This window comes from Schistocerca cancellata, chromosome 10 (assembly GCF_023864275.1).
Source record: "Schistocerca cancellata isolate TAMUIC-IGC-003103 chromosome 10, iqSchCanc2.1, whole genome shotgun sequence".
NCBI classification, from domain to species: Eukaryota; Metazoa; Arthropoda; class Insecta; order Orthoptera; family Acrididae; genus Schistocerca; species Schistocerca cancellata.
This window is the reverse complement of record NC_064635.1, coordinates 69,755,607-69,772,433: the sequence shown is the minus strand read 5'-3', so window position 1 is coordinate 69,772,433 and position 16,827 is coordinate 69,755,607. Positions and strand designations below refer to the sequence as shown.

The 16,827-nt window shown below is 40.9% G+C and overlaps 1 protein-coding gene across 1 annotated transcript in view; it reads left to right on the top strand.

Annotated features, from left to right (window-relative positions):
- LOC126106118 (thyroid adenoma-associated protein homolog) overlaps window positions 1–16,827 on the top strand; it is a 230,947-nt gene that overhangs the window by 44,861 nt on the left and 169,259 nt on the right. The window contains 1 exon segment of the mRNA XM_049912364.1: window positions 4,147–4,322. Coding sequence (XP_049768321.1) covers window positions 4,147–4,322 — 176 coding nt within the window.

Sequence of the window (16,827 nt, the reverse complement as noted above, 5' to 3'; positions counted from 1 at the left end):
GGCAGCTGGTGTATCCTTGTTGGACTTTGTTCTGAAGTCTCATTGCACTGTTGCAGCAGACTGACGTGAATGCATTTTGAGCACAACATACACTATCTTGGTGTATGTCACTGTCTTATGCAACTGCTCACTGCTGCATTTTTTTTTGGCAGAAATCCGAACTGGAGCTGCAGCATTACAAAACTTTTGTGTCTTTCTATTTGAGTCTTTTTGTGAATTTATGAAATCACTTCAAGCACGTATAATAACCTTATATTTTCACGGCATAGCAGCATTGAATGTGAGTATGGTTCAGCTTACGTTGAACGCAGCATTTAAGAGGCTGAATTGAGCTGAATTGAGTTGACTATGTTCCGGCTCAGTGTAGCAGAGAGGCAATTGAAGAATGTGGCCTTCCCTGACTGCATCTGTTAAGAATGGTCAGGCAAGGCTGAAAACCCACCAAAGGTTCAAGCCAGGACCTGGGGACATTTTTCAGTGAAAATAATGCTGACTGTGTAGACAACTGCTCCTTTTAGGAGATATGAAGTCCATTATGATTGTGGGCAAACAGTAAAATCATGTTTTGAATGTACCAAATGTAAAATTGCCCTTGATGAGCACAAATGCTTCGTGGTGTGCCATACACAAGTGAACTGTTTGTGAATAGTTGTGGTTCTATAAGTGCTTAAAACAAGTACATTTGTTCATATTTTGTAAATAATTATGTACATATGAAAAACAAAAATATGTGGTAAAATAATCATTATCATATCGAAAATTTTATTTTAAAAATTGTAGATGAATGGGTATATTACCAAGATTTGTGAATAAACTTTGTTTTGTAATTTAAACAGTTATTTTTTGCACCAGACTGGCAGATCTGTGTGAGGAAAATTCAGTAATGCATTTCTCTTTTTTGTTCAGAAAAGAAATTACAGAGTAGAAAAACATAGAATATGGGTATTTTTACTGCCATTTTTGCTGCCATTTGAATGCTGTGCCAGCTGGAGATTTGCACCAATTCCCCAATCTCCACAGAAACTAGTGTTGCAGAGGTAGCTGACACAATATGTCATGTTTATGCCACACTTGTGAGAAACATTTGTTGTCAAGGTGAGTACCTGAGTGGGCTGTAATGTGGACTGAAAGACTTCCAGCAACATAACATTCTCTTCAGTAAAAAACCTTGTCAATCTGCATTAAGTCCAATTCTGAAGCATAACTTTGTGTCTCAGCCTGGTCAAGTAAGTTGTTGTGGAGAGTGGGGTTAACTTCCGGTTGGCTTTCCATTCAAACAGGTGCGATGACGGTATAACATTCTGTGCTTTAGTCGTACATACTCACTCAGGGATTAGGCTTTGAACCGGTTCTGACTTGCTGACTGTTGCCTGCAAGGCATTATGAGGAGTGATGTATTGTCTTTGGACACATGATCGCCATATTGCCAATCCTTCCAGCCATTATTGCCTATAGATGAGTCCGGATCTACATCTACATCTACATCCATACTCCGCAAGCCTGACGGTGTGTGGCGAAGGGTACCCTGAGTACCTCTATCGGTTCTCCCTTCTATTTCAGTCTCGTATTGTTCGTGGAAAGAAGGATTGTTGGTATGCTTCTGTGTGGGCTCTAATTTCTCTGATTTTATTCTCATGGTCTCTTCGCGAGATATATGTAGGAGGGAGCAATATACTGCTTGACTCTTCGGTGAAGGTATGTTCTTGAAACTTTAACAAAAGCCCGTACCGAGCTACTGAGCGTCTCTCCTGCAGAGTCTTCCACTGGAGTTTATCTATCATCTCTGTAACGCTTTCGCGATTACTAAATGATCCTGTAACGAAGCGCGCTGCTCTCTGTTGGATCTTCTCTCTCTCTTCTATCAACCCTATCTGGTACAGATCCCACACTGCTGAGCAGTATTCAAGCAGTGGGCAAACAAGCGTACTCTAACCTACTTCCTTTGTTTTCGGATTGCATTTCCTTAGGATTCTTCCAATGAATCTGTCTGGCATCTGCTTTAACGACAATTAATTTTATATGATCATTCCATTTTAAATCACTCCTAATGCGTACTCCCAGATAATTTATGGAATTAACTGCTTCCAGTTGCTGACCTGCTATTTTGTAGCTAAATGATAAGGGATCTATCTTTCTACGTATTCGCAGCACATTACACTCGTCTACATTGAGATTCAATTGCCATTCCCTGCACCATGTGTCAATTCTCTGCAGATCCTCCTGCATTTCATGATGATGATGATGATGATGATGATCCATTTTTATATGAGCAGCTCCTCATTTGGCCTTTTGAGGCTGGGTGGACCCCGTATCAGACCACCTTACCTCATAAAAAACTGTTTGGAGGTACTGGAATTGAACTCAGGTCCTTCTGCAACAGGGGCACCGACATTAGCCATTTGGCTGTGGCAGCAATCTACCCACATAGGAGTTATATCACTGAGTTTGCTTCATACAGATCTACTATTGTCATGAAAAAATACACAAATAGTTCTGTTTGGGGGGAAAAGGCATTCATCTTCATTTTGTGAGCTGCTAGTCACTATATGTCTAGGTGAAAAGAGATTACAAGTATCTTGATTGAGATGATAATTATATGAGTTGAAAATATTGGGTGCTTCAGTTGGTATAATACTGCTTTCCATAACTTTTAAAGGAGCATGTGGCAATCTTTTCAGATGATGGAAGATGTGATATGAAGAAAAGAAGCAGTATCAGGAATTAACTCTAACCATAATGATCTTTGGTATTGGACAAGTGTAAACGTGACCTAGTGTCCCAGCCTAACTGCGGTAGAATTCCCTACCCCGACCGAGACCAGACAGGGTGCAGTAGAATGTATGAAGCAGTTTTGAGGAGTTATAAGAAAGAAAATGGGGTTTTGGATAAAAGTCCTCAAAATGGCAGCCTTTAGCAGCAGTACACTTTTGGAGATGATGTCTGAGGTTTTGAACAGTTTGTTTACGTATATTGCGGGGTATGGCGTTCACTTCTTCAATAATCTGCTCCCTTAGCTCTGGTAGGATGTGAGAACAATTTTTAAACACCTGTTCCTTCAGGTATTTCTAAAGAAAGAAATCACAAGGTGACCGTGCAGGCCACCTCACATCACCTCTCAAAGAGAAAATACGTCCTAAAAATAAGTCTCTCAAAACATTAAATGAATTTTGGGCTGTTTGAGCTGTAGTCCCATCCTGCTGGAACCACAAGTCCCTTAATCTCTCTTCTTCAACAGTCTGCAATATTGTAACATAACATCCGGAATTCAGTCACACCCAGGCCCTCCTTCTCAAAGAAATATCGGCCTATCATGCCAAATTGCAGTACAGCACACTGCACTGTTAGTTTAGGGGAGTGTAGCAGTCTTTTGTGAATAATTTGGGAGGTATTTTCAGCCCAGTAGTGAAAAATTTTGTTTATTCACAATCCCATTGAGGTGAAAATATGCCTCATGGCTACTGAGGGAAGCTAGCTCCAGAGGGATCTGCAAGCATTTGCTCACACAGATTTTGGCAGTCACTGTAGTCTGCTGGGCTCAATTTTTGAACTGTCATTATTTTGAAGGAATGGAAATTTGAATTAAAATGCAGGATCCATGTCAAACTGAGGTCTAAAATCCCAGTGCGACAGCACGTCTTGGAGCAGAAAGCCTTGCCTAATTACTGCTCCTACCGGCTGCACCATTTCTGGTATTCTGATGGATCTGCTTCAGCCACGCATATATTTTCTTAGTGTACCACCAGTTTCCTCCAATTGCTGAACCCGGGTCCGAACTGCGTTCACATCTGGAACGGCAGTGTCGTGCAGAATGTCAAACGGTCCCCAAAAAGCTCTTCACTTTGCGATCAAAGATCAGTCGCTTTCAAAATACATACACACTGCAATGCCCCAATGTGCTCCAATCCGGACTGTCTGTTACTGAAATGGGGCCACCAGTGAAAAAGAGGGAGACCACATGCAGCTGCCCCCCCCCCCCCCCCCCCCCCCACACACACACACACACCCCTAGCCTGACAGCTCGGTAGGTTCTGCTGCACCCCGTAGTCCAAGCAGCAGTTGTTGTATAGTGTGGATGAGTTTTATAGTATTCTGACTGGAGTTGTGGAAGCCTACAGATGTACAGTGCGTGCCCACGTTGTCCCACAGTACCTGGAGCAGGTGGAGAGTGGTGGCGGCGGTGGTGGCGTGGCCGGGCTGAGCATCGTGGCTGGCCTCCTCAGCAGCCTCCCGGCGCCCCAGCTGCTGCAGCCGGCACCCACCGCCCCCGGCGGTCCGCGTGTCATCGTCAGACTTTATGAGGCTATCCTGGACACCATTAACAGGTACGTGAGAAGGAGTGAATTTTGAAACCTCTCTCTCTCTCTCTCTCTCTCTCTCTCTCTCTCTCTCTCTCTCCCCCTCTCCTTTTGTGAATTTATAGTGCATGAAAGAATTCTGGGAGATAATATTAAGCAAAGTTTTGTCTGTATGTCACAATACAGAAAATTACTGATAGTTGTACGCTTCCATGATGGGCAAGAGAAACGTCCATAGACAGCAAACGTATGGAACAAATTTGAGAAAATGAAATTAATTATTACTGGTAACGATGCAAATGAAGCATCCATTTACATCGCTGTCCAATAATATTGTGAGGCCGAAGACAATCAGACCATGGAAGCAACTGCCAATGTCACTATACAGTAACGGACCGATCAGCTTAATATTATCTTTTGTAAAGATCCACACAAGAAATGAAATGAAATGATCAGCAATTTGATCTCAGGGTGGTTCGACTTGGAGATATTCAAATAAGTAACAGAAGACCACCTAATGTGTCCAGTTGTTCTATCTTCAAACAATTCGTCAGTAATCCTTTCTTTATTGGCTGTCAACAGAGAGACACAAATATTCGAACACAGTACACAGGAATCAATGAGGTGTGCTTTTCAAAATAAGTTTGACGTACACATTTCAGTTAAATACCATACATTTAACTAAATACAGGGGTACATAGAAGGAGATCAGTAAACTTTGTGGTATCCAACAGAAAAAGGTGCCACATACTGATAGGAATAAATGAAGTACATAATCAGTGCTTGTTTCTTTACCAGTGGTATCTATTGTCAATTTCCACTTGGCTCTCTCACCAAATGTCTCTGGCCGAACAGTATCATTACAACTTTAAGTACAAAATGTATTTCTGTATGTAGAAAGAAACAGAAAACATCATTCACTGTGAGTTACAGTTTTAAGGGGGTCCAGAAAGCTCTATTTTTCCATTGTTGTTATAGCGCTTATAAATTACACGTTTTCTCAGAAAGTGTTTGAGCTAGGAAGTTGAAATTTTTGCAGGTTATTTATTGCAGTATTGGCTACATCTTAACACAGAGATTTTTAGAAATCTGAATTCATTTGTTAGAGATAAATTTTTTTCTATTATAATGAAAATTCACTACTTTTTTGTGACATTGTTTTGGTTATAAATTCAACAATATACAGGTTTTTGGAAAAAGGTTGTGTTAGGTTATGTAGAAGAAACTGTGTAACACTTCCTAAAAATTTGAAGCAGTTTGGTTTGGTAGATCCTGAGAAAACATTTAATTTGTATGAAAAAATAAAACTTTTGGTAATTGAATAGCAAAGTTTGCATTAAATAATTTTATTGCATAGATAAAAAATCTACTCACCAAGTGGTAGCAGAACACACATAAAAGATGGCTGTAATTAGGCACGCTTTTTGAGCCAGTGGCGCCTCCTTCAGGCAGAAGGGTTGAAGGGGAAGGAAGAGGGGCGAAGGGAAAGGCCTGGAGAGGTCTAGGAAAGTGGGTAGATTTCAGGAAAGCCACCCAAAACTGCGTGTCCCATCGCATGTTTATTGGAATAGAAACACTTTACTTTGTTGTGTGTGATGCTGTTATTACTTTCAATGACAGCAATGTTGCAAGGTGCAAAGTATTTTGAAATATGGGAATGACAGTAGGTTTCGACATTTTACGAACAATGCTTGCTTTGGACGAGGAACGTCTTCAGTCTGCTGACAGGCCTGGAAATACCCTAGGAATACAAGCCAGAGTAAACAGGAGGAGGCCAAACGGGAAGCTGGAGGAGGAGTTTGCAGAAGATAAAGATAATCCATCCCATGGACCTGGAATGCGCTAAAAAGGTAATCCAAACAGGATTTAGTGCATTCCAATTCAAATTGAAAGTAGCAACAGCATCATACACATCAAAGTTAAGCGTTCCTATTCCAATAAACACAGTCTTGAGGATTCTTGATCATCTTAATACTATTTATACTTTCATTGGGGTTTTTAGTTTTTCGATAGACACAATTTTGCAACAGTTCAGATGCTGCTAAAATTCTAAAAATATGTTTTATCACCTCTATTACTGCGTTGGGCAGACTATGTTTGTGAGTGTAGACTTCACCATTTTGTTGTTTACACACCAACTGTTTTCTCCATTGGGATGCAAGTAATGATAGAGACTTTCATCAGTTGAAAAAGTATGAAAAATAGAGCCCAAATAGCCTTCTTCATTTCATCAATGCTTCCTAATAGCTCTGTATTTTGTTAGTTATACTGTCAAGTTTGCATTTGTAGACTTAGAGAAAGCTTTTGACAATGTTGACTGGAATACTCTCTTTCAACTTCTAAAGGTGGCAGGGGTAAAATACAGGGAGCGAAATGCTATTTACAATTTGTACAGAAACCAGATGGCAGTTATAAGAGTCGAGGGACATGAAAGGGAAGCAGTGGTTGGGAAGCGAGTAAGACAGGGTTGTAGCCTCTCCCCGATGTTATTCAATCTGTATATTGAGCAAGCAGTAAAGGAAACAAAAGAAAAATTCGGAGTAGGTATTAAAATCCATGGAGAAGAAATAAAAATGTTGAGGTTCGCCGATGACATTGTAATTCTGTCAGAGACAGCAATAGACTTGGAAGAGCAGTTGAACGGAATGGATGGTGTCTTGAAGGGAGGATATAAGATGAACATCAACAAAAGCAAAACGAGGATAATGGAATGTAGTCGAATAAGTCGGGTGATGTTGAGGGTATTAGATTAGGAAATGAGACACTTAAAGTAGTAAAGGAGTTTTGCTATTTGGGGAGCAAAATAACTGATGAGGGTCGAAGTAGAGAGGATATAAAATGTAGACTGGCAATGGCAAGGAAAGCATTTCTGAAGAAGAGAAATTTGTTAACATCGTGTACTGATTTAAGTGCCAGGAAGTCATTTCTGAAAGTATTTGTATGGAGTGTAGCCATGTATGGAAGTGGTAAATAGTTTGGACAAGAAGAGAATAGAAGCTTTTGAAATGTGGTGCTACAGAAGAATGCTGAAGATTAGATGGGTAGATCACATAACTAATGAGGAAGCATTGAATAGGGTTGGGGAGAAGAGAAGTTGGCACAACTTGACCAGAAGAAGGGATCGGTTGGTAGGACATGTTCTGAGGCATCAAGGGATCACCAATTTAGTATTGGAGGGCAGCGTGGAGGGTAAAAATCGTAGGGGGAGACCAAGAGATGAATATACTAAGCAGATTCAGAAGGATGTAGGTTGCAGTAGGTACTGGGAGATGAAGAAGCTTGCACAGGATAGAGTAGCATGAAGAGCTGCATCAAACCAGTCTCAGGACTGAAGACCACAACAACAACAATACTGTCAAGTTAACCTCCCCTTCCCATCCAACCCTTTACCATCACTGAGTTTTTGTTTTTTGCACAAAGCTTTCAGTTGCTGAGGTATTCGCCCCATTCATTTCTGTATATGTCCAATACACTCAAATTTCTGCACTACACCATCACCTCAGGGCTTCAATTCTTGAATATGTTTGAAACTTTTAGAGTCAATGTCACCAAGGTAATACACATATCACAGTTTATCACAAGCAATAGAATGTTGGCATATACTAGCAACACCAGCCACTCCGATTCCTCCACTACAGCCACTATAGTTAGCTGTGCAATTATTTTATGAACCAACATAAAAGAACATTTGTTTAAGTAGTTTGTCCAAGAAAGCATATATCCTTTCATGAGGTAAATAATAAATTTAGAAAATAGTGTCCTTAAATCACTATATAGTACGCAGTTTACACACGTGAAGGATAAGCAGCAGTGTTACATTTTGCATTGTTTTGATAGTGTTTTATGTTGTCAGTAGCACCAATACTACATCTGAAGCCACTTATAAGTTACTGAATCTCTTTTTATGCAGACCACTGACTTTTAAGATTTAATTAGTCAATGGAAATAGTCAAAGTAGTGATCAGCTAGCACTCTCAACCATTATAGCAACTACTGCCTCAAATAGGCTCTGTTCCACTTATTTTATAAATTCTGGGGAGTCACTACAGAAACAGTATCTTTCTCTTCTGTTAAATCCTATTTCTGACAGCATTCACAGCCTCATTGTCTGGACATCAACAAAGATTTATTTCATTGTCTTGGGTTCACTAACAAAATATGTGCGTTAACATACTGCAAGTAAAGGCTTGATGTCTTTTTCAGTCAAATGAACATTCATTCGACGCAATTTAAGACAGTTTAAGAGCGCACAATAAAATGGAATATTTGATCAGATAATGTCAGTTCTTCAGTGTTCCTCAGCATCCTGGGAGTGTTTGCATTAACAGTAGAGACAGAGAAAACCTAATGAAGAGGCGTGCGTTTCATCATGGGATTGTACGAGTTAAAGCCTTACGAAGAAGCCTGACAAACTCCAGTGACAGAAGGTGCGACAGAGTCGTGATGCTCATGGATATGTTAACTGACAGAATTGCAAAAGTGTACTTCCAAAAAGAATGTGGCAACCTATTACTTCCCACATATGTGTCACGAAATGAGAACGACAAGAAAATCAAAGAAATCGGCGCTCATTTGGAAGCTGAAAGACAGTCGGTCTGCTGATGCAGCATTTGTTAACGGAACATGGAAGGGGTGAAAGATAGTGGCAACAGAAGTACCTTTCAGCACATACGGTAAGCTGGCCTGTGGAGTGCACACATAACTGTAGATGTGCGCGTGCATTACCAGTGTCTTATGGTGTGACTGCACCACAGCCACAGGTGGGAGCACTACTGTCGGCTGCTATCCTTCTGTGAAAGAAGACTGTTTTATTGTGAATGTGGAACAACAAATGGTAAGGCAAAGAATTCTGTGACTCATGCCTGATTCTGTTCTGTGTAGAAATGTACTTAGCAGGACAGTTTGAGTAGTAACCTTCTGGTTAGTATATTAAGAGTACCAGCACAAAATATCTGAGATTTGATTAGCACTCCAGCAATTAATAACAGAAATGATTTGTTATAAAGCTTGCTTTTCCTGTTTTCATTAGTACAGTGAAAGAAAGGGAGGCATTTTTAATGATGTTACTACAAATCTTTTGTACTGACAGTAACCACAGCTGTTGCCATCAGCATACAGTGGGGACTCTGCTAAAGAGAAGACGGTAAATTTGAGTCATTCATTCGTCGTGTTCTGTAGATCCAATGAATAAAGCAGAACTTTCAAGCGTGTTGAACAAGTTGAGAAACATCTAGAAACTGTACCTGTACGTCCATTAACAATGAACTATCATTGTACTATTTGTGATACACCAACTAAATGTAACCTAGTAAATTTCCAGCAAAGTTACTACTTTGAAAAAGCTTCTGCTTACTAATAAAGCTACTGTTTATCTTCTGTATAGGTTAACATTCGTGCACACATACTGGTAATAAAATAAATTAAAAAAAAAAAAAAAAGGCTGAGGAACACGAACGATTGTGACAGAGCAGTAAGTTTCATATGAAAACTGTGTTATCTTACAGTAACACCAGTGTGTAAAAACTGTGTTGTTACTCACACAAGTGAACAAATAAATTCACGTAAATCAACTTTTTACTCATATTAGCAATAAGAACATCTTTGTTTTTGTAATAGACGTACTTAAAACAGAAAATTATCACATAGCGTAAAGATTGTGAAATACGAACAACCTTTCTGAATTATCCACCCACTAGATGTGTGATGAGTTCAAGCTTCTGTGGTAGGTGTCACAGGGTGGGGAGGGTGGGGGATGGGGTTGCAGCGTGCATCGTCATCCTCACATCCAGTGCCAGTCGCCAGTTGCAATGGGCACTCAGCTGCCACACTACTTGCCATGACAGAAGTTGTCATGAGTAACAGCTATGATTCTGCTGCAAATCATTGTCATTTATTACCGCACTTGGGGGAAAGAATCTTTTTGTGGTCCTATGTGAAAAATCATTGTAAACAGTTACGAAAGGAAATGAGTGTGTTGGGAAAGTGGTCCACCGTGCCTCACACCCACTCCCCCCCCCCCCCCCCCCCCCACTCCCCCCCGCCTGCCTCTCTGCCCTGCACCAGCACTGTGTGTGCCAGTGCACCTGCACTGGCATTTCAAGGCTGTGTTTGAATTTGGGGCTCAGTTCTGCCTAGAAATCTGTCAGAAACCTGACATATGTAAGGAAGTTTTCAGTCAGTTTAGGGAAGTTTTCAGTCAGCTATCTGGAACAGCTGGGTACTCCGTAAAGTTTAACTTTGTCGGGTTCTGAGGTCGCTGAATGACAAGCAGGAAGTTCAACAAGTTGTAATTTGACACACAACACTTCAGAGGCTGTGAGGTATCACAGATGACTTTTATATTTTATATGTCATGTTCCAGGGGATCAAATTGAAGAGCATGTCTTCCTGGTCATGGGACAAGTCAGTACATGAAACTAAGAGTAATAACACATTTACCTCTACATCTGCATAGATACTCTGTAGTATGGTAAGTGGTGGACGGTGCCCCTGTGCCCTGTAACACTACTAGTCATTTCCTTTTCTGTTCCACTCAGAAATAGAGCGAGGCAAAAACAACTGTGTATATGTCTCATATGAGCCCAAATTTTTCATATCTCATCTTTGTGGTCCTTACACTCAGTGTATGTTGGAGACAGTAGAACTGTTCCATAGTCGGCTTCAAGTACCGGTTCTATAAGTTTTCTCAATAGTGTTCCTCAAAAAGAATGTCACTTTCCCTCCGGGGATTCCCATTTGAGTTCTTGAAGCATGTCTATAACACTTGCGTGTTACTCAAACCTACTAGTAACAAATCTAGCATCCCACCTATGAATTGCTTTCATGTGTTCCTCTAATCGGACCTGGTACGGATTCCGAACAATTGAGCAGTAGTCAAGAATAGGTCACACCAGTGTTCTATATTCAGTCTCCTTTACAAGTGAACCACTCTTTCCTAAAATTCTCCCAATAACTTGAAGTTGTCCATTTGCCTTCCCTACCTCAGTACTCATATGCTCTTTCCGTTTCATATCGCTTTGCAGTGTTACACCCAGATAGTTAAATGACGTGATTGTATCAAGCAGGACACTATTAATGCTGTGTCTGAACATTACAGATTTGTTTTTCCTTCTCATCTGCAATTAACTTACCTTTTTCTACGTTTATAGCTAACTGGTGCTCCAGCCACTATCTGCACCCAACTTAGCCATCCTCTTCATCTGCGTCTACATTTGCATGATCACTCTGCAATTCATGATTAAGTGCATGGCCACCTTTAAGCTACTTCTTTGCTGTTCCACTCTTGAATGACATGCGGGAAAAATGAACACTTAAATCTTTCCATGCAAGCTCTGATTTCTCTTATTTTATTATGGTGATCATTCCTCCCTATGTAGGGGGCACCAAGAAAATACTTTCACACTCTGAGGACAAAGGTGGTTATTGAAATTTTATGAGAAGGCCGTGCCACAGTGAAAAACGCCATTGTTTTTATGACTGCCACCCTAATTCGTTTGTCATATCCGTGGCGTGCCACAGTGAAAAACGCCATTGTTTTTATGACTGCCACCCTAATTCGTTTGTCATATCCGTGGCACTCTCCCTCCTATTTCAGGATAACACAAAATGAGCTGCCCTTCTTTGATCATACAATGTAGGCTTTCACACCTTCTTTGAATTTTTTCGATGTCCTGCATCAATTCCAACTGATGCGGCTGAACTGCAGTACTCTAGAAGAAGGCGGACAAGGTTAGTTTACGGGGTCTATTTAGTAGACGTGGTACATTTTCTAAGTGTTCTGCCAAGAAGTGACCGTTTTTGGTTTGCCTTTCCCACAACATTATGTGTGTGATTGTTCCAGTTTAAGTTATTTGTAATTGTAGTCTGTAAGCAGTTAGTTGAGTTTACTGCCTATAGATTTGTGTGATTTATCATGTAACAGAAACATAGTGGATTCTTTTTAGTGCTCACATGTATGACTTCATACTTTTCATGATTTAGAGTCAGTTGCCACGTTTCGCACCATAAAAATGTCTTTTCTAAATCGTTTTACAATTCCTTTTGATCATCTGATCACAGTATATGGTGGTAAATGACAGCATCATCTGCAAACAATCTAAGAGGACTGCTCAGATTGTCTCCTAAATTATTTATGTATATTAGGAGCAACACAGGGCCTATAACACTTCCTTGGGCAATACCAGATATTACTTCTGTTTTACTCAACAACATTCCATCAGTTATTATGAACTGTGACTTTTCTAACAGGAAATAACAAATCTAGTCCCACAATCGAGACAATACTCCATAAGCATCCAATTTAGTTAGAAGTCACTTGTGAGGAATGGTGTCAAAAGCTGATCTTGAAGCATTCCTTTACGACAATTTCCCATTATCTGCCCCATCAAATTTTTCTTCTGTAAGACCAAGGAATTCACTCAGTGGAACCTGAGTGAACAGGGACACCACGTCAAAAGTGATCATAATATCAGGATCTGTGATGTATGGCTGTGTAGGACATATTAAGTCCTCAGAGTTCCATATATAGTGTACACATGTACACATTTGGTGAAAGCACATTTTTTGAGGTACATAGCTGTAGAGTAGGTAGCTACCAGTCTTGCTGACAGTCATGGAGATACCTGATCCTTGTAAACTTTGGGCAGTCCATACAGTCTGGCTGGCACTGGCGTTTTTGACCGAAGCTTCTTTGTGAGCTTTTGAGGAAGACCCTTCTCCTTCAGAAGAGCCCTGGTGTTTTTGTCTGGTTTGTCCATGGGGTCACTCCCTACTGTTCTATATGCCGGATCCTCCAGAAGTTTTCACACCTTTTTCTCATAATCTGCCTTGTGGATTCCCCCTTGTCTGCTGAAATCGCCACAATGCTGTCATATTTCCAGAGTTTCCTAAGTGTCAGCCATTCTGCTGGTAAAGTTCACAAGGATGGGATACCTCTATGACCGATTGTCAGGAACACTGGCATGGCTACCTACCTCACAGCTATGTTCCTGAAGAATATGCTTTCAACTCATGTGGGAAAACGTGACTACCACATTCTGATCTTGGAGGACTTCTTACATCTTAGACAACCGTACATCATAGACCCTGACATTATGTTCAGTTTCAACATGATGTCCCTGGTCACCCAGGTTCCACTGAATGTCTCCCTCTGTCTCATTGGGGAAATGAGTGATGGAGCTCTCCTGGTCTTGTTTAAGTGCATACTCATGTCAACATACTTCCTGTATGGGAGTCAATTTTACATGCAAACAGAAGAATTGGCAGCTCTCTATCAGCAGTGTTGGTCAACCTTTTTATGGAAAGATATGAAGAGAAGGCGCTTACACCAGCCACATAATCAACCCAAATGTGTTTTTACGAATGTAGATGACACTTTGTCTTTTGGCCCCATAGCAGGGAGAAGCTCAGTGATTTCCTGAAAAATCTGAATTCACACCATCCTAATACAAAATTCACCACAGAACTGGAGAAGGGTGGACTACTACTATTCCTGGCTGTGCCAGTCAAGAGGAAGTCAGATGGCACCTTTGTTCATAGCATGTACCACAATCGTACTACACCAGTTTAATCTACAAGCTAATAGTTGCCATCATCTGGCACAAAAGAACAGTGTGCTCAAAACTCTAGTCCATTGAGCACAGCCCCTTCCAGATCCCAACAGCTTGGTGGTAGAAATAGAACCCGTACAATAGGTGTTCTGTAAAAATAGATGCTCTTTCAGAGATATTCAGAAGGCACTTCACCAGAGGTCCCAAAAGAAGAACAAGTAGAGATGGAAGAGGTGGCATATCGGCCGTACACTGATCCGTCTCTGCCAAAATCAGCAGAATTCTCTTGAAACAGAACATCAAATGCTTATTTGGCCACCCACTAGTTTCACGCCTGAGCTCATCATCGTGTGGTGGCATTGACTTCTTTGTAAATTTTACATGTGTATCCTAAAACATAAAAAAGTGTTCTGTTTACTTAGTTTTGCACTTACGTATGCTCTATACATTTTACTTACTTCTTGAAAAGGCCTATTTTACATATTGTAAGATAAAGGTTTGATTTTATTTTACAATCCATGCTGATCAATGAACTGAACTAATAGATGATGCCAGATACATTGTTTACATTGGGTGCTGATTTGATGTGCCAAAGAACATGATGCATGTACAGATATGACACACACTTGAAAGATACTTCTTTTATTGCCAACAAAATATTTTCGCATTCGGAAGAGAAAGTTGGTGACTGAAATTTCGTAAATAGATCTCGCCGCGACGAAAAACGTCTTTGCTTTAATGACTTCCATCCCAACTCACGTATCATATCTGCCACACTCTCTCCCCTATTACGTGATAATACAAAACGAGCTGCCCTTTCTTGCACCCTTTCGATGTCCTCCGTCAATCCCACCTGGTAAGGATCCCACACCGCGCAGCATAATATTCTAACAGAGGACGAACGAGTGTAGTGTAAGCTGTCTCTTTAGTGGACTTGTTGCATCTTCTAAGTGTCCTGCCAATGAAACGCAACCTTTGGCTCGCCTTCCCCACAATATTATCTATGTGGTCTTTCCAACTGAAGTTGTTCGTGATTTTAACACCCAGATACTTAGTTGAATTGACAGCCTTGAGAATTGTACTATTTATCGAGTAATCGAATTCCAACGGATTTCTTTTGGAACTCATGTGGATCACCTCACACTTTTCGTTATTTAGTGTCAACTGCCACCTGCCACACCATATAGCTATCTTTTCTAAATTGCTTTGCAACTGATACTGGTCTTCGGATGACCTTACTAGACAGTAAATTACAGCATCATCTGCGAACAACCTAAGAGAACTGCTCAGATTGTCACCCAGGTCATTTATATAGATCAGGAACAGCAGATGTCCCAGGACGCTTCCCGGGGAACACCTGATATCATTTCAGTTTTACTCGATGATTTGCCGTCTATTACTACGAACTGCGACCTTCCTGACAGGAAATCACGAATCCAGTCGCACAACTGAGACGATACCCCATAGGCCCGCAGCTTGATTAGAAGTCGCTTGTGAGGAACGGTGTCAAAAGCTTTCCGGAAATCCAGAAATACGGAATCAACTTGAGATCCTCTGTCGATAGCGGCCATTACTTCGTGTGAGTAAAGAGCTAGCTGTGTTGCACAAGAACGATGTTTTCTGAAACCATGCTGATTACATATCAATAGATCGTTACCTTCGAGGTGATTCATAATGTTTGAATACAGTATATGCTCCAAAACCCTACTGCAAACCGACGTGAATGATATAGGTCTGTAGTTCGATGGATTACTCCTACTACCCTTCTTAAACACTGGTGTGACCTGCGGAATTTTCCAATCTGTAGGTGCAGATCTATCGGTGAGCGAGCGGTTGTATATGATTGCTAAGTAGGGAGCTATTGTATCAGCATAATCTGAAAGGAACCTAATCGGTATACAGTCTGGACCTGAAGACTTGCCCGTATCAAGCGATTTGAGTTGCTTCGCAACCCCTAAGGTATCTACTTCTAAGAAACTCATGCTAGCAGCTGTTCGTGTTTCAAATTCTGGAATATTCCATTCGTCTTCCCTGGTGAAGGAATTTCGGAAAACTGCGTTCAATAACTCTGCTTTAGCGGCACAGTCGTCGGTAACAGTACCATCGGCACTGCGTAGCGAAGGTATTGACTGCGTCTTGCCACTTGTGTACTTTACATACGACCAGAATTTCGTCGGATTTTCTACCAAATTTCGAGACAATGTTTCGTTGTGGAACCTATTAAAGGCATCTCGCATTGAAGTCCATGCCAAATTACGCGCGTCTGTAAATTTTAGCCAATCTTCGGGATTTCGCGTTCTTCTGAACTTTGCATGCTTTTTCCGTTGCCTCTGCAACAGCGTTCGGACCTGTTTTGTGTACCATGGGGGATCAGTTCCATCTCTTACCAGTTTATGAGGTATGAATCTCTCAATTGCTGTTGCTACTATATCTTTGAATTTGAGCCACATCTCGTCTACATTTGTATAGTTAGTTCGGAAGGAATGGAGATTGTCTCTTAGGAAGGCTTCTAGTGACGCTTTATCCGCTTTTTTAAATAAAATTATTTTGCGTTTATTTCTGGTGGATTTGGAAGAAACGGTATTGAGCCTAGCTACAACGACCTTGTGATCACTAATCCCTGTATCAGTCATGATGCTCTCTATTAGCTCTGGATTGTTTGTGGCTAAGAGGTCAAGTGTGTTTTCGCGACCATTTACAATTTGTGTGGGTTCGTGGACTAACTGCTCGAAATAATTTTCGGAGAAAGCATTTAGGACAATCTCGGAAGATGTTTTCTGCCTACCACCGGTTTTGAACTAGTATTTTTTCCAACATATCGAGGGAAGGTTGAATTCCCCACCAACTATAACCGTATGAGTGGGGTATTTATTTGTTACGAGACTCAAATTTTCTCTGAACTGTTCAGTAACTGTATCATCGGAGTCTGGGGGTCGGTAGAAGGAGCCAATTATTAAGTTAGTTCGGCTGTTAAGTATAACCTC